At 43.4% G+C, this 20,498-nt stretch overlaps 1 protein-coding gene across 1 annotated transcript in view; it reads right to left on the reverse strand.

The window, feature by feature from the left end:
- Nucleotides 1-2,452: 2,452 nt before the first annotated feature.
- Nucleotides 2,453-20,498, reverse strand: part of Kdsr (3-ketodihydrosphingosine reductase) — a 29,297-nt gene continuing 11,251 nt past the window's right edge. Inside the window, exons 6-10 of the mRNA XM_047526536.1 lie at nucleotides 17,785-17,976; nucleotides 13,771-13,854; nucleotides 9,738-9,821; nucleotides 6,524-6,625; nucleotides 2,453-3,471 (exon numbers count right to left, since the gene is read on the reverse strand). Coding sequence (XP_047382492.1) covers nucleotides 3,352-3,471; nucleotides 6,524-6,625; nucleotides 9,738-9,821; nucleotides 13,771-13,854; nucleotides 17,785-17,976 — 582 coding nt within the window. The 3' untranslated portion in view covers nucleotides 2,453-3,351. The remainder of the gene's footprint in view (nucleotides 3,472-6,523; nucleotides 6,626-9,737; nucleotides 9,822-13,770; nucleotides 13,855-17,784; nucleotides 17,977-20,498) is intronic.

Consider the following 20,498-nt stretch of genomic DNA (forward strand, 5'->3'; position numbering starts at 1 on the left):
ACCAAATCTAGCAGAGCAGGCACTTCAGACCTGAAATTCACAGAAGCTGTTGATGGTCACATGGAGTCAACAGTTCAAGAGAATCATTGTTGAACTCCCAGGCCTGGGGGTGAGCTCAGTGGTACAACCCACAGCTTCATCTGCCAGCACCAAAGGGAAAAAAAATTAAAACCTCTGCTGCCTAAGGAAAATCCACCCTTTCTGGCTGTAGCAGATGTTGAATCAAAGGGAGTTTTTTTTTTTGGTTGCTGGAGCTGGAACCCAGGGTCTCGCACATGCTAGGCAAACACTGTACCACTGAGTTACATCCACAGCCCCTGAATCAATATGATCTTAAAAAAGAAAAAAAAAAAATTCATAGTTTCCCTAATAATTAGACTGAGGTGGTTTTTTCCCCTCCTTTTTCCCCTGAGCAGAAAAGTTGTACAAGAATCAAGCCAAAAGAGATAAAAAGTAGAATTTCATGTTTGGGATGGAGTTGGAGCACTGTGGGATGTTGCTTAAATGTTTATAATCCCTTATCTAAAACCTTTTGGGCCAGGTGTGTTTTATTTATTTTTTAAATTTATTTTTATTGTAAACAAATGGGATAAATCTTGTTTCTCTGTTTGTACATCAAGTAGAGGCATACTATTTGTGTAATCATACATTTACGTAGGGCAATGGTGTTTGATTCAGGGCCAGGTGTGTTTTAGAATTTGTATTTGTGGGATCTTTGAAAGGTACTCTGGGCATGCCCTGGATATCACAGAACACCTTCAAAGTCTTGGCAATACCTGGAATCGTACCCATTGCTATTTCTTCTGGCAAAATTAACGAACAGGCACACAAGGTGACATAAACTACAATAATCTCACATTAGTTCAAGTCAAGTTTTGCTAACAAATAAACTGTGGCATCAAATTTAGAAAAAAAAAAAAAACTTGGTTTAAAAGATTTTGGGATAAGGGAGTGTGGGCCTTTAAACGTCTCTGACAAAGGTTCATTCTCTGGCATTACCGTTTCTGCAAATCTGCTCTTGTGCCTGGGTTTAAACTGGGTTAGAGACAATATCTCCCATCACAGAATGTGGGCTTTTAAATGTGCTAAGGCAGTAGACTCCCTGCAGTAACAGTATTCTCTTTGAGGATAATTTGAAAAAAAAAAAAAAAAAAAGATGTATGCTAAAATAATTATTGTTAAGTAGTTAATTATATTTAATCAGACACCATCTTGGACTAGATTTAATACAGACCAGCAACAGAAGGTGCCATCATTCAAGGAAAATTTATAAGAAAAGAATAAATTTAAGGAACATCCAGACATTAACTCTTTTCTGTGAATTAGAAAAATACAGCTACTATTCCATTTTTGCAGCTGTACAATATGAGTCAACATCGTCTACAAACTTTGGCTATATGAGACTAAAATATCTGTGGGACCATTTTGGCATCAACCCATTCCTGTAAACTGTAATGAAGTTATTCCCAGTAACTTATATAGTAAATAATAATTTCTTCTGTAGTTATCAGTGTTTAAAATATGCCATACACAGATCTTGATTAAAAAGACATCATGGAGCCATTAAACATCTTACTGTTTACAACTTAAGTCACTTTAAAGTCAAGAGCTTCAAAAAATCAAAAGAAGAAGAAAAAAAAAAAAGCCTAGCTGTGTTTCTAGGGCTTTGATCATTTTTGTTTCGTTTTAACAATGAAGAAGTTGTAATCCCAGCAACTGGGGAGGATGAGGCAGGAGGATTGCAAGTTCAAGGCCAGCCTCGGCAATTTAGCGAGATCCTGTCTCAAAAAATTTAAAAAAAGGGGTGGAGATGTAGCTCAGTGGTACAGTGCCCCTGGGTTCAATTCCCAGTATCTCTCTCTCTCTCTCACACACACACACACACACACACACACACACACGCACACACACACACCCAAAAAAAGGAACGGTAAAAAAGTTTCTTCTTCAAAAGTAGAGGTCTTTTCCCAGCGAGGTGAACTGGAATGTGCTACTATATTTGCAGGGGGTAAAGGGATGGCTATAGCATTAAGATGAAGGACACTGTCCTGAAGTCGGAGGAGCACGTACAACCAACAGGAGGCAAGGGGGAACAGAGGCTGAGACTCCTCAGAGGCACTTGCTGTGGGAACCCACTCCATGGACGACAGATCCCATGACCCAGACACCTCCTGCTCGGGAGGGGAGGACTTCCAGGGCGTGGTGGCTAGAGGTCTGAGTGGGCTTCCTGACCTGAAGGTGGCGTGAAGATCCTGTTCTCAGGGTCGGTGTTGGAGTCAGAGAGAACGGGTGATCGTTTTATTTCAAAAATGAGTATCTTCAAAATTAGCCATCTTTTTTCTTAATGAGTATAATTGAAATCAACAACCACCAGCCTTTCCTGAAAGCTACATCTAAGCTACAAGGATAAGAATGTCACACTTTTTAGTTCTTTGTTTGTTTTAATGAATTCATGAATTAATTTGAAAAGTCAAAAAATCTTAGCTGTTTTTTTTTTTTTTTTCTTTCCCCCAAAAATATTACAGGAGTATAAGCAAAGCTTGAAAGGGAGAGATGGAAGAGCAGACACTAAAATAGAATGGACGAGGGGAACTCAGGTCACCATGGCTACTGAAGAAACTGTAAACTTTTAAGCTTCTAAGGTTTTGTTTATCTTCAGAAAACATTTAAGGAAGCTGCCTTACCCCATGAATAAAATACGAAAAGTTCCTAAGCATTAGGGTCTAAAGAAGCCTGGAAAAGACCGATACCCTTACCTCTGGCTGTATTGCCCTCTCCCATCCCCCATAGCTCCATGGGATCAGAGGGAGAGAGCACCCACCAGCAGCAGCCCCCGGCCCAGCACAGAGGTGTCTGCGACACTCACACCCAATGCACTCAGACTCACTGGCAATGCGTACAACTCATCTCGAGTAAGATACACCAACTTAGCAAGAAAGTGGGAAAAAAAAAAAGCCCCAGAAATCCATAAACTGCCTTTCACGGAAAGTTTTAAAAAGCCCTCAAGACATACTCTTATGTGCCATAAAGTACATTTCTAGACTTGATCTCCATGGGGGGGGGAGAATAAATAGAAACAATTTAAATTATCATCCACATCCGTTCTTTACCCTGCTACGTGTTGCTCGTTCTCACACTACCACCACTCCACCTCTGAGGCTAGAAGCCACGCTCCTGGTTCGTGTTTGCATAGTGTGCCGATGTTGGAAAGGCACTTCTTTCCTCTTGCTTCTGAAGAGCACTGGTCCAACCGCATATTCGAAGACGAGGCATAGTGTCTGCAGGCCAAAAGGTGGGTCCCATGTAGCAGCAAGCTGTCCAAATCATTTGGAAACAGTCTTTTCCCAAGAATCAGGCAGTTTTGTCTGCGATTTCAGATTTTGCTCTTTGCATCATGCAGCGGCGAACTATGCTATCGAAACTTCCCAGGTAAAACAGAGCGATTGTGCGGAAGAGGCCCATGGTGACCACCTGCAGGGTAGAAAGACCTTTCAGCTCATCCAACAGTACAACACAGGTGTGTAGGTATTCAGGGCTCCTGTAAGTAGTTTCTAGGACACATTTGCTAATCTGCTCCAAGCATAAGCAGAATGGAAATAGATAAATGTCAGTCAATCCTGGGGAGCAGAATATGCTGGCTCAGTACCACTGTTCAGCACTGAGCTAACCAGAGATGACACGGTTTGATCAATTAAACAATTCCAACCATAAAAGGAACAAAAATAGGTACTCTTAGTAGAATAGAGCTAAAATAGCTAGGGCAATTCCACTCGGCATCCCACATAGGGATATGTAATTAAGATTTCTGTGGTTTAAGATCCATCTTCTGAGCACAAGGATAAGACCCTGTGCCAGGTGCTGAGAAGACTGTGATGAGCAAGATACATCCCCACCCTCTCTGAGCTTTCCTTTTTGAGGTGGGGCCTCACTATGTCTCCCAGACTGGTCTCCTGGGCTCAGGTGATTCTCCTGCCCTGGCCTCCTGATGCATACTCTGCTGGAGCCTATATGTTAACCAGAAAGATGATCAAGCAAAAAGGCAATTTCTGTTTCAGGGCTGAGGCAGCAATTGGCCATATCTTTTACCCTCACTCTCTCCACTAGCAGATTCTCACTAAAGATCTTGAAAAGACATTAAACTGCAAAGAGAAAGAGAAGCTTTCACATGTGCAAGGATTCAACAAATGTGCCTTCCAGGTACCCCCTTCTTTTCTCAGAAAGTTATGACCAGAGGCAAGTGAAGTGAAGGGTCAACAAAGAAAGACACTGTCATATGATACAGGAAAAAGGGACCCCACACAAGAGGTGGAGGGATTGCCCCATGACCACCAAGAATTGGGACAGCCAGGCATCAGCTCTGCACAGGCCCAGGGGCAGCTGGTCTGGCCTGGGAGGTCCCGGGCTTCGGGAAGAATTCCTTCCTGATTCAATATCTGGTATTGCTAAATATGTCAAGAGGAGACGAAGATGATCAGAGGAGGATTGAATAGGGAATTGACAGTGCCCAGATGTACATTTAAAAAAAGCAAAAAATAATTTTAGAAAAAATAAGAAGTTGTGTGTGTGTGTGTGTGTGTGTGTTTAAAAAGTAATCATTGTACATGACATTCAGCTGTAAAGAGCATCCAAACAGTCACCAAAGTGATCTTCCCTAATACGGATCTAACCAAGATGACAATAAAACAAAGGGACAGAATAACTGATATCACAAAATGAGGGTGGGGAGAGGAGGGTGGGGGGAGAGCTAAGTGAGTGTCGTTCATCCTGGGAGGCAATAACATGACACACCAACCCAGAAAGAGTGGCAATGTAGGGCTCCCATCTCCAGGGGGAACAGGGTAGCTTCTGCTGAAATAACGGGGCAAGTGGGGTTGGGGTGGGCTGCGGAGGGGTAGGGCGCGAGTGCCAGGGAGGGTCTCCAATCTCCTTAGCAACCCTTGGAAATCTCTTGACTCTCTGAATGTATGCAAGGATAACCTGCAAAAACCACAGGAAAGGTGGCAAAAGCCAAACCAGGAAGATAGTGAAATGATCACTGGTAGACAGGGGTTTCTGGGGATGGGGGATGGAAAGGTGCCACCCAGGGTGATTTTAGGGCAGTGCAATTACTCTGCATGACCCTGTGATGGTAGATAGACGACATTATGCATTTGTCAAAACCCACAGATGTGCACATCACCAGAAATAAACTCTACCCTAAACTGCAGACTTGAGGTTAGAATGATATGTCAATACTGGTTCACGGCACCACACTAATGCAAGATGTTAGTAGGGAGGCGAGGTGGGGTGGGTCGGGGTATACAGGAACTCTATTTTTGCTCAAGTTTTCTATAAACCTAAAGCTGTTCTAAAAAATAATTACATATATATTACACACACATAAACACAGTAGTCCATTATATACATGCAAATATACATATTTACACATATATGAACCTCAAGAAAAAGCAATTATGAGACAGTCTAACAGAGAGTTGAAGATATGACCTGAAGGAAGATTAAAAGTTGGCTAGACAAAGGAAAGCTGGGGATGAGAGACATAAAGAAAGTTCCAGAAAGAGAAAGAAGGGTAGGGAAAGGAAGAGAAAGAGCTAGAAGGATTAGCAGGCCAGCAGGTCAGAGGACTTGTTACATGCGCTAGAATTTAAGCTTAATCTGGGTGGTACTGGGGAGCCACTGAAGGTTTACACAAGGAGTATCTGTGGCTTGGAAAAGCAGTCTGCTGGGAACAGTGGTGCACACCTATAATCCCAGCAGCTTGGGAGGCTAAAGCAGAGGATCATGAGTTCAAGGTCAGGCTCAGCAACTCAGTGAGACTCTTGTCTCACAATAAAAAATCTTAAAAGGGCTGTGGATGTGGCACAGTGGTACAGTACCCCTGGGTTCAATCTCCAGTACTACAAGAGAAGAGAAAGGAAAAGAAGACTGGACTGCAGGCAGCCTGAGGTTGGAAAGGTTGCCTTACATCTGATTCTCCAAAGCAAACAGCACCCAGCATGCACATCAATAGGTAACTTCTGAGTGTTGGACAAAACTATAAATGCCACAATGGTAGGGAATGAATGCTTTTAACCCTCCACTCACATCTCTTTCAAAAGTTTAGATACTGGTGGCCTAACTCAGCTGGAAAAGGTTTTCTCATCTAATGTTTCATTATGTTGTAGGCAAGGTCACTCGTAAACTAGATGGAGAATTCCATTTTTTCAGACTCTTTGAAGCAAGGCGTTTCTCAGGTGAAAACCCAGATTAACAGCTCAATAGCAGAGACAGTACTTCATCTGTTTGCAGGGCTCAATACCAAAAACTTCTTCCTAGTCTACATTCCTTAGGTTACATCCTTAACCGACTTCCTATTTACTTATTGTGAGTAGAGGAAGAGAGAAAATTGATAGCTCAATAAAAATTCTTCAAATTCCCAAATACAGTTACTCTTAGCCTTTTCCCATGGAGGTTTGAAGGGGCAGTTTCTGCCTTGTCCATATGTCTGTCTGTCTGTCTGATTGCTGGCTGAGGCAGAGCTCACCTGTTGGAGTCCTTCAGTGATCGAAGTTACTGGAGCCATTCCACAGGTCAGGGCTGAGAGCATGTACCCGTCTGAGCCAATGGAACTATTAAAATTTCCTTGCTAAAAAAAAAGAAGAGGAAAGAGAGAGGGACCCATTGTCAGTAGAAAGGAATCAATTCAACCTATCAGCAGCAATGAGGTGTGCCTTTCACTGTAGGTGGGCTAGGATGGTAACGAGGCAAACATCAGAACTCGGACACTTGTCCTTGGGCGATGGGCAGCTCTTGAGATATGAGTCCACAGACCCTGGGGGGCCCTGACCCCAAGGACAAAATGACTGTCATAATACTAAGACACTCGCTGCCCTTTTTTTTTCTACCACAGTGACATGTGCACTAATGGGCAAGACTTCTCGAGCATTAACTCCATCAGTGTTCTCACCAAACTACACTAAAAGTCACCGTCACCACCTCTGCCATATGCACATGCAGTAATAAATACACAAAGAAAACACAACTTTTAAAAATCTTTAAAAATTTTTTCAATGTCCATTTTCCTTAAAAATGCCCTTGATAAAGAAGAGAAGTTAATCATTTTATAAAATCACAACCCTTGAAGACATGTCTCCTCAATACAGTAGCCCCTTTTATCCCCAGCTTCTGTTACCCACAGTCAACCAAGGCCTGAAAAGATTAAATGGAAAATTCCAGAAATAAACAATTCATGAGTTTCAAGTTGCACATGGCTCTGAGTAGCACAATGGAATCTCATGCCACCCAGCTCTGTCCCACCCTGGCCATGAATTATCTCTTTATCCAGCATATCTGAAACCAAATTCAAAAATTACCCTATTTTATAGTTTAATTGTATAGTTGACTGATGCAGTTTTCAATTTCACATTGTAGATAACCTTTAAGAAAACCATTTATTGAGTTTGGGTTTAATATCAAAAGAAGAAAAATGCATCCATAATGATACACACAAACACAACCTATATAAGTTTTCCTACATACATGTGGCGGGGCGGGAAACAGTACGTAGAGGGTTTGCAGATTCAGGCATCCGTGGGATTCCTCAAGAATGAGGTGGGGTTACAGTACTCCAGTTGACAAGGGAGGAACTGGCACCGGGTGCCTCTGCAGCACTTGAAGGCAAAGCCCGTGCAACTCCTCGGAGTTGAACTTGCTGTCCTCCCAGGAACCCTGTTTTCATACAAAAGCACCAAGCACTGTGACAGGCAGTGCGGGTGATTCTGCTTGGCTGCAGAAGACTTGCAGAGTGGACCAAATGAACCTGTCACTTGGAGGAAAACAACTTGGTGCATTTGGGGGTAATGTTAAAATCTGAGTTTTCAAGGAAAAGTTCAGATATGCAAAAAACTTACATCTGCCATCTTGAGACTGCTGGCTTCTCAACACATACTTTTATGGTAAGATCAGCAGTGATACTGATGATGTGATTTTTTTTGATAACTCATATTTTTGAACCCATATTTTCCAAATGACTAATGCCTGATACAAAATCATGAATGGGTAAAAGATCTATTCAAAGTGCAAGAAAAACCAACGGATTTTAATGTCATGGAGAACAAAAAGTTCATTGATGTGGTTTCCAATTTCACATTGTAGTTAACCTTTAAGAAATGACCATTTATCCAGTTTGGATTTTAATATCAAAAGAAGAAAATGATATCCAAAATTGTCTGAAAAGCCTTAAAAGGTATTTCTTCCTCTTCTAACTACATGGTCATATTTTCTTCATTTGTTTCAACCAAAACAAAATATTATAATAGACTGACCACAGAAACAGACAAGAGAATCAGGCTGGCCTCTATTATGCAGACCTTAAAGTAATTGGTGATAATATAAAACAATGCCACTCTTTTTGCTGAATGTCTATCTTTCTTTCTTTTTTTAAGTTTTAGATGGACAGAAAACCTTTATTTTATTTACTTTCACGTGATGCTGAGGATTGAACCCAGTGCCTCACATGTGCTAGATAAGTACTCTACCACTGAGCCACAACCCCAGCCCCTCTTGCTGAATTTTTGTTTTGAAAATAATTATATTTGTGAAATATGTCATATTGAAATACAATGAATTTATTATTACTTTTAATGAATTCATAACTAAGTTTTTAAAACTATGGCTTCAATTTCTAACATGACAACTACAGATAAATATGACCCAGTTAAATAAATGTTCTTAAGGACTGTCGATAATTAAAAAGAGTGTAAGGTGGTCAAGAGAAGGAAAAATTTGAAAAACCACCTTATGAAAGGAATCCTGTCAAAATAGGAAGAGTGCTTCAGGATTATTAAGAACTTAGGGTCTATTTGCTTTGACTTGAAATGAACTGGAAAAAAAAATCCCATCTAAGCCACTCGTGCCATCGCCTGTGCTTTCTAAGGTGCCTGGGCAAAGCTGCTCACCAGTGTGTATATTTTAAGAGAGGCTGGTACTTCTTTCACTTTACTCAGCTCAGCCTCACACAGCCGCACTGGGCTATTCTCAGGCTGCACTACACCATGCTGACACCTTCACTCCAATGGTCCTAAAGATGTTCCAATGCCACCGTGGGCCTGCTGATCACAGAGATGGGCCTGCTGATCACAGACAGCCCTCATTCTGGTCCATTTTTCTGCATGAGGTTCAACAGGAATGTTGCTAAAAGGCACGCGGCACATTGGCTGTTGCTCTACAAAACAGCACATGATCTCTAAAGATACCATTTTTGGTTCCCAGAAAACTCAGTAGCTGAGAAAATGCAAGGGCTGGGATACCAGGATGAGGGGCCCAGCAGGCTGGCTGCACTTTCTTATTAGTTATTCTTTGGGAAAATGATATGAGGAAGCAGCAAGGGAAAAGAATCAATGAGCCTGGCAATAAAGTCCCTAAAACAATCTAAAACTGAAAACGCTGTGGGAAAGAACAGAGGGAGCAGCCTGCATACTGTGTTTAAATCTTATGGATGAGTCTCATCTAAAGAACGAGAGTTCCAGATACCCTCACTGTTCCTAAGGTTAAGGCACATAACATATAATAAAGTGTCTAGGGAAGAAAAGTAGAGTCTGACATTAGACAGGATGAATCTGACCAAAAAATTAAAATAATTTTTCTTTTGAAATAAGTCCTTGAGTAAATATCTCAAGAAATATAGTGTAACTACAAACAGTATGGAAATATAGTGTAACTACAAACAGTATGGAAAACAAAACAAGGATTTTACTTACTATGGCATCTTTAACAATTTGTTTGGCCACCTGTTCTGGCTTGCAAACAGATGTGGTCTCTGAAATGAGTCGAGTCTCCAAAGGCTAAAAGTGAAAAATAATGTTTGTATCAATGCCACTATTGACCATTACATTAAAAATAAATCAGTCTTACAGCACCCTAATTTTTAAGTAATTGTGATTATGTACCTTCAAACAGATTCCTAATTTTAGAATAAGGTCCATCTGGATTCTAAAGCGGTTTCTACTTGGTCACTGTGGAACATTCAGCCCAGCTGCTAAGCAAGACAGAAGGCCTCACGCTGTCTGTAGGATGTGTGTGGTCTTGGCTTCAATGAGGACTGTCAAAGCTAAAGAGAGAACACATCCCTGGGTACCAATTCAGGAACCCTCTGATTCCTCATTGCTGGCCAAATATCTGACTTTGTCCTGGGAAAATCTGCACCCATTTCTAACCATACTCCCAGGCCAGCAGATGACTGACACCTGGGGACAGAACTGAGGCCCTGAACAGGGACAGTTCCAACCCAGTCCCTGGTCAAGAACTGCAGCTCTTTTTGAAAGAACCTGCAGAGGCAGCAAAGAGACAGGATGCGGACAGAGGAGCCACTCACAAGACAACACGAGTGGCCCGAGTTTGGGTGAGTGCTACTCCAAGGCTAGGGCTTCAGTCCCAAATCCTGGCCTCTTGTTCTTCAAAGGGTGGCTCAGGGCCCTCTTAACTCTTATTTCAAAATGCCTTTTCTGAATCCTCAACTGGCAGTAATCTCTTCTTTGAACATTTCTGTCTTAACATATATTATAGCCACTTCTGCATTTACATTTGATCTCCTAAGCTGCTTATGGGAAGAATCCCCTCCCCCATTTATCTCTGGTTCTTCTTTGTGACACTTCACATACGTGTGTAAAAAAAAATTCTTTAGAAGGGCATTTCAAACTAAAGCCTTAATCTATAGGAGAGTGCATATTTTATTTACCACGTAGGCTTAGGAAAATAAAATAAAAGCCAAAACATATTTTCTTAAAATAGAAAGCAAAGCACTTCCTAAAAGTCTGGATGAACCTGACAGGTTCCTGATGAATCTGAATGACGAGAAAGGCCCCTTTGAAGGGACCACCATTCCTTCTTCCAACCACCAGGTTGACAACCAAGTCAGATGCACACGAGAATTAAAAGTGCTATGTCGCCCCCTAAAGAGTCCACAGATCAATGCAGGATTGGATTTACCTGAAGTAGGCCCAGCATTTTACAGAAGAAAAAAACCTGACTTAGCACAAAATCAAATCACAGGGAAATACCACCCTTTGTCAGCTCTGACTTCAGACTGAGACTGCAAACCAAATGCTGCAGATCTGCTTAGCAGGCCTCTGTTTACTCCAAGGCAGGACATTTGGCTCAAATTTACTTCTCTGAGACAGTAGTAATTTTAAAAATTGCAGTGCCAAAGAGAAAAGAACAGAAAGAAAAGCTTATAAATCATAAACATCTTTTTTTGCAAATATACAGAATATGAAGTTAAGTGCCAATTTTTATGCTGCAGCAATTCTTATTTACTGAGAATTACAATAAAAAAGGAAAGCAAAAATCTAAAAAAATAAAATAAAAAAGTCTAAAGGTAAAATCACCCTCAGTTTGAGGTGGTTTAAGTCCTTTCCTACCACTTACTTAATTAATTAATTTGCATATTTGATTATTTATTTATGTATGTATTTTGGTACCTGGGATTGAACCCAGGGGTGCTTAACCCCTGAGCCACATCCCAAGGCCTTTTTATTTTTATTTTGAGGCAGGGTCTCACTAAGTTGTTTAGGGCCTCTGTAGGTTGCTGAGGTTGGCCTTGAACTTGTGATCTTCCTGCCTCAGCGCCTGGAGTCGCCAGGATTTTTGGCTCAGCGAAGGGCCATGGCAGCTATGAGGCACCTTGCTGGAGACAGAAAAATCAAGCCAAGGCTCCTGCCCTGTTTGGGTCTCACAATGCAGAGAGTTGGTTTCATGATGCTTCACTAGGGACACTGATCCAGCTATGAGAAAAGGACAGCAGAGGCGGACATGAGGGGATCCTCTAAACAGGCCAGTTCCCCCACGTGGCCCTGCAGTGAAGCAGGAAGAGGGCGGCTGGAGCCCTACAGCAGGTGCGGCAGCGCCCCACTCAAGCGTGGACATCCAAGGATCGCTAGACATCTATCTGGGGAATGCCCAAAACACCAACAGTAGGGACAATAACAGAGGAGAAGAAGCTAACACAGATACAGACAGTGATTTAAAAAAGACCCTCGGGTGCTGCTGGTTAATCACAGCCACCTGAGAGGCTGAGGCAGAGGAACTCAAGTCTGAGTGACTTAGCAAGATCCTGTCGCAAATAAACACAGAAAAAGGCTGGGGATGTAGCTTGGAGGTAGAGCACCCCAGGTTCAATCCCCACCCAGAACCACACACACATACACACATGAAAACAAACAAACCTCTAAACAGTGACAAAAATAAAACAAGACCAAAACCCCAGAATAAAGATCCTCGGAAATAAAACATGAAACCCAGGAAGGAAGGTAAGTTATAAATGTTTATGTTAGTGCATTACACATAAAAGTGGGTTCATTTTGACATGTAAAATATTCAAAGAGCTAAAAAGATTTTACATGTGACAGCAGAAATAAAAATTTCAACAGAAAAGTTAAAGAGAGAGAGAGAAAGAAAATTAGGGGGATATTCCATAAAGTTCAACATTTGAGTAACAGAAGCTCCAGAAAGAATACCTGAAATACTTTGGACGGAGAGAAATTATCAAAAAAGTAATGTTAAGAAAATGTTCCAGAACTGAAGTGCATGAGTTGTCAGAATAAAAGGGCTCATTTGAGTGTCTAGCACATAAAATGAGAACACTCTGCATCAAAATGCATTAAGGAAAGATAAAAATGGATAAAAAGTTTCCAAAAATAAACCAAAAAAACCCCAACAACAACAACAAAAAACCTCCAGATCCTATATAAAGGGTTGGACTATCAGGATGCCAGCTAGAAGACAGTGGAGAAATGCCCCCAAATCGGAGGGGGGGCATCATTTCCAACTTAGAATTCTGTGCCCCACAGAACAACCACGGAGCACACAGGGAAAAGAAAGCATTCTCAGACAAACAGGCTCTAAGCACAGGTGACAGCTGACATCTGATGTGCCCTTCCTCAGGAAATTACAGAAGCTCATTCCTGGGCCTCGACAAAGGAAGGGAAGGGCACCTGCAGGGAGAAGGTAAGCAGAGGAGTTGGGACCTGCAGGTCTGGATCAGGCCAGAGGTGGGGGCCCAGGAGAAATGTCTTTGAGGGAAACGGGATGAAAGTAATAGAAAACCCCGTTTGGGATCAAAAGGGGACTTTTAGTTCTAAGACTGAATAAGTTACAGACACAAAGTTAAGGAGATGAAAAGGCAAGAAATGAAACGTCATTATAGAAATGCGCAGGTGTGGAGAATATCTACACAGCCATGTTAATACAGAAGCTGGGTCGCATCTAAGGGAATTACACAGGAAGAACAGATCTGAGTTTTTTTTTTTTTTTTTTTTTTTTTTTTTTTTTTTGCGGTGCTGGGGATTGAACCCAGGGCCTTGTGCTCACAAGGCAAGCACTCTACCAACTGAGTTATATCCCCAGCCCAGATCTGAGTCTTAAGTTATACCTTCCACAGCAGAAAGTCGATATGTAATTTTGAAATCTTAAAAATAAATAAACCAATCGCAGTTTAGACATGCTGATTAAGAGGGGGAATTGGGAGTGGGAGAGAGAAGGCAAAGACTTGCCGAGCAACGGATGACATGTGACGGGTCACCCTGGTGCATGTGAAGGGACAAGGTGGGCGTGAGGGGCAGCAAAGAGGAGATTCCCCTGGAGAACCCAGGACCTCAGGCCCTGGCTCCACCCCCAGGACACCCCACAGACACTGGTGGCTGACAAACCACCGTGAAGTGGAGCAGAAGGATGCAAAATCAGAGAGAAGAGGCTCACAAGGCCGAAGACGCGGAATGCCCGGGCAGGAGCACTGACCTTCGTTTTGTTTTCCTCGGCAAAGCCAGGGGTGTCGGTGTCGGGTGGGTAGGCCACTGTGACGTACACGTTGTATGGCTTCACCTGCGGCGAGAAGCAAGGTTCACACCTCCAGTAAAGGGCTCGCGATCCTGCATCCCCGCCCCCACCTGCCTTGGCTGGGCCCATTCTCAGGAGGTGGTCAGAGCCACAGGGTGATTCTAATGGAAACCACTGGCCCTGGTAACTGGCCACCCTCAGGGCAAGGGTCTGTGCCATCCGGATCCCGTTGCTATGATCCTATTTGCTACTGGCTCACTTTTCTCAATGGCATGAAGACATCTGGGTTTGGGAAGCGGAGACAGCCTAGTAAGGTCAGGGACTGCAAACCCGAAGGGACTGCCCAGCAGAGAACCACAGTGCTGCTGCCACCTTACTGCAGAGCCCTCAGGAGCGTCCCAGGTCCCCTCTCATCACCCAGGTTCCCTCAGTGAAGCACAGCTCCAAAGTGGAACGTGGGGATCTGCAGGGGGTCAGGAGAAACTACTGGAAAGTGCCATAGGGAAAAGATGCCTCTGCTGGTTCCATTCCAGCGCCACCGCGAGGGGCAGAGAGAGCTCATCCTCCCGGCCCAGCCATGCTCAGAAATGGCTCTGGACGGGGGCCAGGCCACGAGGTTGATGAGCAAGCAATTTCTCTTCCACTTGTTTTTGAGACAGTGACTTAAAAAGGCTGTCTCCCACAGCCTTGCCCTCCTATGCATGGACCATGGAAAAACAGCACAAAAAAGCCAGTAAGAGGTAATTAGAGAGGCTTATAAAGACTGACCCTGGCCACTCAGGCTGGTCACTTCCAAGCAGGTCTCTGCCCCACCCCCACAGTAGATAAGGACCATAAACTAATGTAAGACAGTATTTCAAAGTACAGTTTCAGGCTCAAGGCTATGGCTGCCGTGGTGAAACAGAGCTTTACAGAACAGTTTTCTCATAGGGTGGGACCATAGATTGTTGGGGTTGAGAGAAACCGGGTCAATCCCCTTCTGGGTTGGTATCCTCCCTGTAATTATCAAGCCAAATGACTCTCCTGGTCAAAGGCTGGATACTGTCAATAGCTAGTGACTTGACCATCTATGCAGGCTTTCACTTACTTATCCAACAAGTACCTACTGGATTCCTACTGTGTGCCAATATTGTTCCTAGAATGCAGCACACAGGCATGGACAAAACTTACTATTCCCTCTCCTCGTGGAGCTTCTGGTCACTCTTGGTCACCTGATTTACTAAAAGCTGAATACACTGAACATCTCCACACGGTCCTTTAACTATGGACTTCATAGCAACCAGAAAAGGCATTGAGGGTGGTTTGGGTTCACTTGTTCTTGGTAAGACAAGTCTGACCCCTGAGGTCACCACTCTTTCTAAGAATGTATAAGCCACTCGCTGAGGCTCTGCTTGGCTAGCCCCTGCCTGCTTGCCCCCCTCCCTCTGTCCCCTGCTCTCCCCACTCCCTCTGTTCTTTCTGCTTCCTTCCACCTGGGATCAACCTCAAACAGGAAAGACCAACCACTCACTCAAGACCTGATTTACCATCAAAACGATCCCACCTAAGACCTGTGTTCCTCATTCCATTACAACAGAGACGCAGGGGCTAGAGCAAGACTATTTACATGAAACTTCAGAACTTAAGCTTCAGCTTATTTTCTAACCATGGTGGGCAGAGATGGAGGAAGGGGCAGGGCCTCATCAGGTTTGGCTCCTACCTCACCTCTGCTTTCCAAAAAGATTAAAATTTAAACTCTTTAAATGATATATTTGTACCTAACATATTAAGAAAAATCCTCCCCCACCCCCCCGAGAAAGGCCAACAAAGCATTCTTTCAAGATTACGCACTGTACCTACAGCATTTCCAAGTCCCTACCTTAATCTGGGGACAAAGCAAGGGGGAAGGAAGACTTGAAAGTTTATTAAACCAAAAGGATTACTGCAAGTATTTAGTTTGAGCAGTTATATTGGTTTCATTCATAGAAACGGACTGGATTATCCAGGTTTCAAAAACAGCTCTCAGTTTTTAGGGAAATAAATGGTTTAGTATAAGTTCTACTATGAACAAACTAGATTTTGAAGACAGGATTCATTTCCCCAAAATAAAATAGGCTATTTTTCAGGGTACATGGTTTTATTTTTTGTGTAAGCAAGGACATTTTCAATGGAGTCCAAATGTGGATGGAAGTTCAGCAGACCTGGGGTCCCAGGCCAGCAACCTGCAGTGTGCAGATCTCATCTGTCACCAAGGTTGAGGTAACTATGTACTGGCAACCAGTTTTCTTTTCCCTCTTCTGAATTAGCACCTCTGTTCTACCAGAAGTGAAATCAGGCCACCCAGATTATACACTTTGCCCTAAATTAGTGGACCTAGACTTGTCTCGGCAAGACAAGATTTAGAGGAAAAGGGCCAGTGAGCAACATTTTCATCTCCAAACACCCCCTTCACCCACATGGACTCTACGACCCAAGTGAAGGGCTGAGACCAGCAGCCAGAGGAATGAGACAACTTCTGACCTGAATTACAGACACATCCTCTACTGCAGAAGACCCAGAGACGGGGCTGGAGACTCGGGTCTTGTTATTATTTCTGTCACCAAGTAACTCGATGACTTTGAGAAACTCATTGAAATCACGGAAATTCGGTTTTCTTTCCATTAGGTGGCTTAACATCTGCCTCACATATTTCAAAAAATTATGACAAAAAAAAAATGGTTATTCATAAAGGGACTCTTCCAAGTAAAAACTGCAAAAGAAATAACCAGTGTTCTTGTCTGAAGTTTCACAGTCATGTGTGCCCTATTGGTTAAGTGTACTATGATGACCTATTTTGATTAAGAGTTTAATCTAGCTGGTAACAAGAAATCCGCGCCTCGATCCTTTGGTAGGAGAACACAGTCTGTCAATCTCTTCATGGCCCATCAGGGCTGTCACCGGTCCAATAACTTGTCCAATATTTAGGCCATGTGGGTCTCTGTCAGACACCATCAAGGTTTCTTCTGACATATTCTAAACATGGGTCAGCAAAATATAGCCTGTGCCTGGTTTTATAAAGTTTTACTGGGACACAGTCGCACCTTTTCATTTATGTAGTGTTGACTATAGCTGCTTCTCTGCTGCCAGAGCTGACTTCAGTAGGTGCGACAGGCACCATCCAGCCCTCAAAAGCCTACCATTTACTATCTGGTCCTTTACAGAAAAAAATTGCTCACCTCTGATCTAAACGATTAACCAGGACTTCCAAAAGCACACTTATTACAAGGGGGTTCATCTTGTGAATTCTCCTCTTCTGGGCTTTTAACATCATGAGGTGGTGTTACACTCCAGTGTATACTGTGGCAGGAGGAATTCTACCTTAGGTGGCCCTGGATAGACCCCTAGTGATGCTCCCTGAGCCTCCCTGTGTGATCGCGATGCATGAGTCCAGTGACACTTAATGTGAAGCTAACCCCAGCTACACCCTTCTTCTCCAAACTGTTCTATTAACTGTGAAAATAAAAAGCTCTCACTCTCTTCAACCTTTTTTTAAGACCTGAAAATGTATTAGGAGAGCCAAACTGATTTTTTTATTCTACCCCTCTCATTTTATAGATGAAGAAACTGACACCAACTTAAATGATCTGTCTAAAAGCCAAGGGTCAGTACCCAATTCAAGGGCTTCCCCTCAACGCTCACTAATTCTGGTCATCAGGACAGATCTATTTGTTACAGGAAGACCTCTATGGAATAAAATATCTTGTTAACCTTATATCTGCACAGTATTAGGCCAAAACACCATGACGATATTACTAGCATTTTGTGTATTCAGAACTCAGGGCTGAGTCAATTCTCTTTCACTAGTGTCAAATCTAGAAATCTCAAATGTAATGCACTCTCTATTAAATTTAATTTCGAACCTATGAATCTCTAATTTAATGCACTAAAGCAGCTAAGAAACCAAAAAGCTTGTATATTGCTGAACTGAGAGGAATAAATTCAGAATTGGACTTGTACCTCCATCTGCAGAGCTTCTGCCAATCCCCGGATGGCAAACTTGGATGAAGAGTAGGCCGTGAAACCAAACAACCCCAACTGTCCTGCCTGGGAAGACACAAACACGATCCTGCCCACGCGGCGCTCCTTCATGGTGGTGATTACTGCTCGGCTAGGGTACACGCTGCCCAGGTAATTGACGCTCATTAATCTCTGCAGGGAACAAGGGAGCCACATGAGGAGGGAACACGGTCAACAGCCTTCAGGACCCTCTCAAGGGGAATTATGTCTCTTTCCATATTTAAGTTCTCCAGTGGAATTCCAAGTGACTGGGGCGCTCGGCAGCCTTGTGGGATGAGTGAACGGACGACTGAAGGATGCTGTGCATGAGATGCGCTGTCCAGCACCTTCTGTCGCAGGCCAGCTCAATCCCATCTCGCCTTCTCACACTGACAGCAGTTATATCTTCCCTGAAAACTAGTCAAAATTAGTTTTCCTCCTATAAAGCACATGCATATTCCAGGCAATACTTTGGAAAGAGTTTTTGGAAAGAGCTTCTAGATATTTCTAGCCCCGCTGGGGTCCATGACACAGGAAGAGCATAAACAGAGCAGGACGGTGGTGACCTGTTCGGATTTGGAGGTTCAATCTTTGGCTCTACCATTTGCTACCTACTTAACCACGAATCAGAAAGTCAGATGCTCAGCTCATTTTCTCAGCTGAAACCAAGGTTAATCTTGGAATTACCACAGGGATTAAAAGAGGAAATAGAAGTTAAGGGCTAGCGCAGCTCCTGGCCCACAGCGAGCCAATACGCGTTGGTTCTTACCTGCCATGGGTAAGGGCTCACGTGGGCACTTGGTTTGTTTCCCTCATGCTAAAGCTCTTAAAACCTCAAACTTTTAACTTGAGAGTCTAAGACTGCTTGCATTTAAATGGATTTTTTTGTATTAAGTCTTACAAAAATATTAGCTCTACCATTATGTAAAACTAAATCAATCATAATATGTTCAAGATGACCCGAAACAGCAGGAGTGACATGGGGAATTACTTATGCTGTTAGTTTTTAAGAAATGGAGGTCAGGCGTATTTAGACCATGGCTATCACTATTTTAAATAATGAATAAAAGAACATGTATGTAAACACAGACTCAAGGAAATACATACAATTGTAAGAGATGGTGTCAGGATGCTGGTATTCCCATTTCCCCCACAAAAAGGGTTTTAGTATCATTGTATTGTTTTGATAATAAAAATGTCCTTAAAAAATATCTGAAAGGGACTGGGGTTGTGGCTCAGTGGTAGAGTGCTTGCCTAGCATGTGGGAGGCGCTGGGTTCAATTTTCAGCACCACATATAAATAAATGAATAAAAATGAAGGTCCATCAACATCTAAAAAAATATTTTCAAAAAATCTGAAAAAAGGCAGTCTTTTTGGCACTTTTAGAGATCCCACTTAATGGACAAACCTGTGAGAATAGAAAAAAAACAGAAATGAAAACAACAGTAATAGCATTTTGGAAACTGAAGAATAGAATGAACAGTGAGGACTAACTTAGCAGAAGATGGACAACTTGATTCTTAGAAGGAGTGGAGACACTAAAACCAGAACTGGACCACAGAAGCCCCAAAAGGCTCAAGCAGCACCCGGGCACCTGTGGGGTGGGGAGGCTGGGTGGACACAGGGCTGAAAGACAGGAGGTCGGCGTACAGGCAGTCGGGTAGAAACAGCCCAGACAACAGGTACCTCATTCTGTGGGGTGTTACCAGTCCACGCAAAGGAGGGGTAGCAACACATGCTACAATGCAGGGGACCCCAGAAACTATGCTGAGGGAGAGGAGCCAGACACGAGGGCACTGATCACAGGGTCCCACTTACAGGAAACATCCAGAGCGACAGGGCACACACTGGTGGTGGCCAGGCCCTAGGGTAGGAGCCCAGGAGAGAATGGGGAGCAGTGCTTCATAGATACAGGGTTCCCTTTTGGGTGACAGATGGAGGTGGCAGTTATACAACACTGTGAATGTGGGCAATGCTTCTCAACTGTCTACTCACTTCAAAGTGGTTTATTTTATGTGACCTTCACCTTACTTTAAAAAAAACGTAGGGACAATGAAAGGGGGTGGGGGGGGGCAAGGAGAGTCAGATCCCGGAGGTCTCCCCTCTCCACAGAGCAGATCTGCGCCCCTCTTCCAGCCTGGCGGGAGGCAGAGGTGTGGCTCCTAGAGAGGATCAGTCTAGATGACGTGAGGGGCTTAGAGAAAGTCTGCTGAACTTGGAGACCCCCACTCTCCACCACTGTCACCCTCAGGACACTGCAGACAGGATTCTTTGTAATGGCTTCTGTTCAGTCCAGTAAATAAGACCTATAGAACCAGGCCCCCGCCCAAGATCTGGCCCCGTCGCGGTACAGAGGGGCTCTCGTCAAACAGTCTCCCCACAGCACAGGATCCCCACCAGCCCTTTAGTGTCCTGATCTCACTGTGTAGACGTGGTCGAGGATCAGCAGCCACCCAAGCAAAGCCCCCAACACAAAACAGACACACTGGCTTCTTAGAAGAAAGAACACTCAATGAAGCAGACAGAACGAAAGGGCAAGAGAAAATTCAAAACTAATTCTCAGTATCAGGGACTCAGGATGAGAGAAGAAGCATGAAAACGGAAAACCAAGAGAAGCGTGTTAGCTGGGGCGCCCCAGGACCCCCGGGGAAGTCTCACGGTCCTCCGCTTAGTC

The sequence above is a fragment of the Sciurus carolinensis genome, chromosome 15, assembly GCF_902686445.1.
Source record: "Sciurus carolinensis chromosome 15, mSciCar1.2, whole genome shotgun sequence".
Taxonomy (NCBI): Eukaryota; Metazoa; Chordata; class Mammalia; order Rodentia; family Sciuridae; genus Sciurus; species Sciurus carolinensis.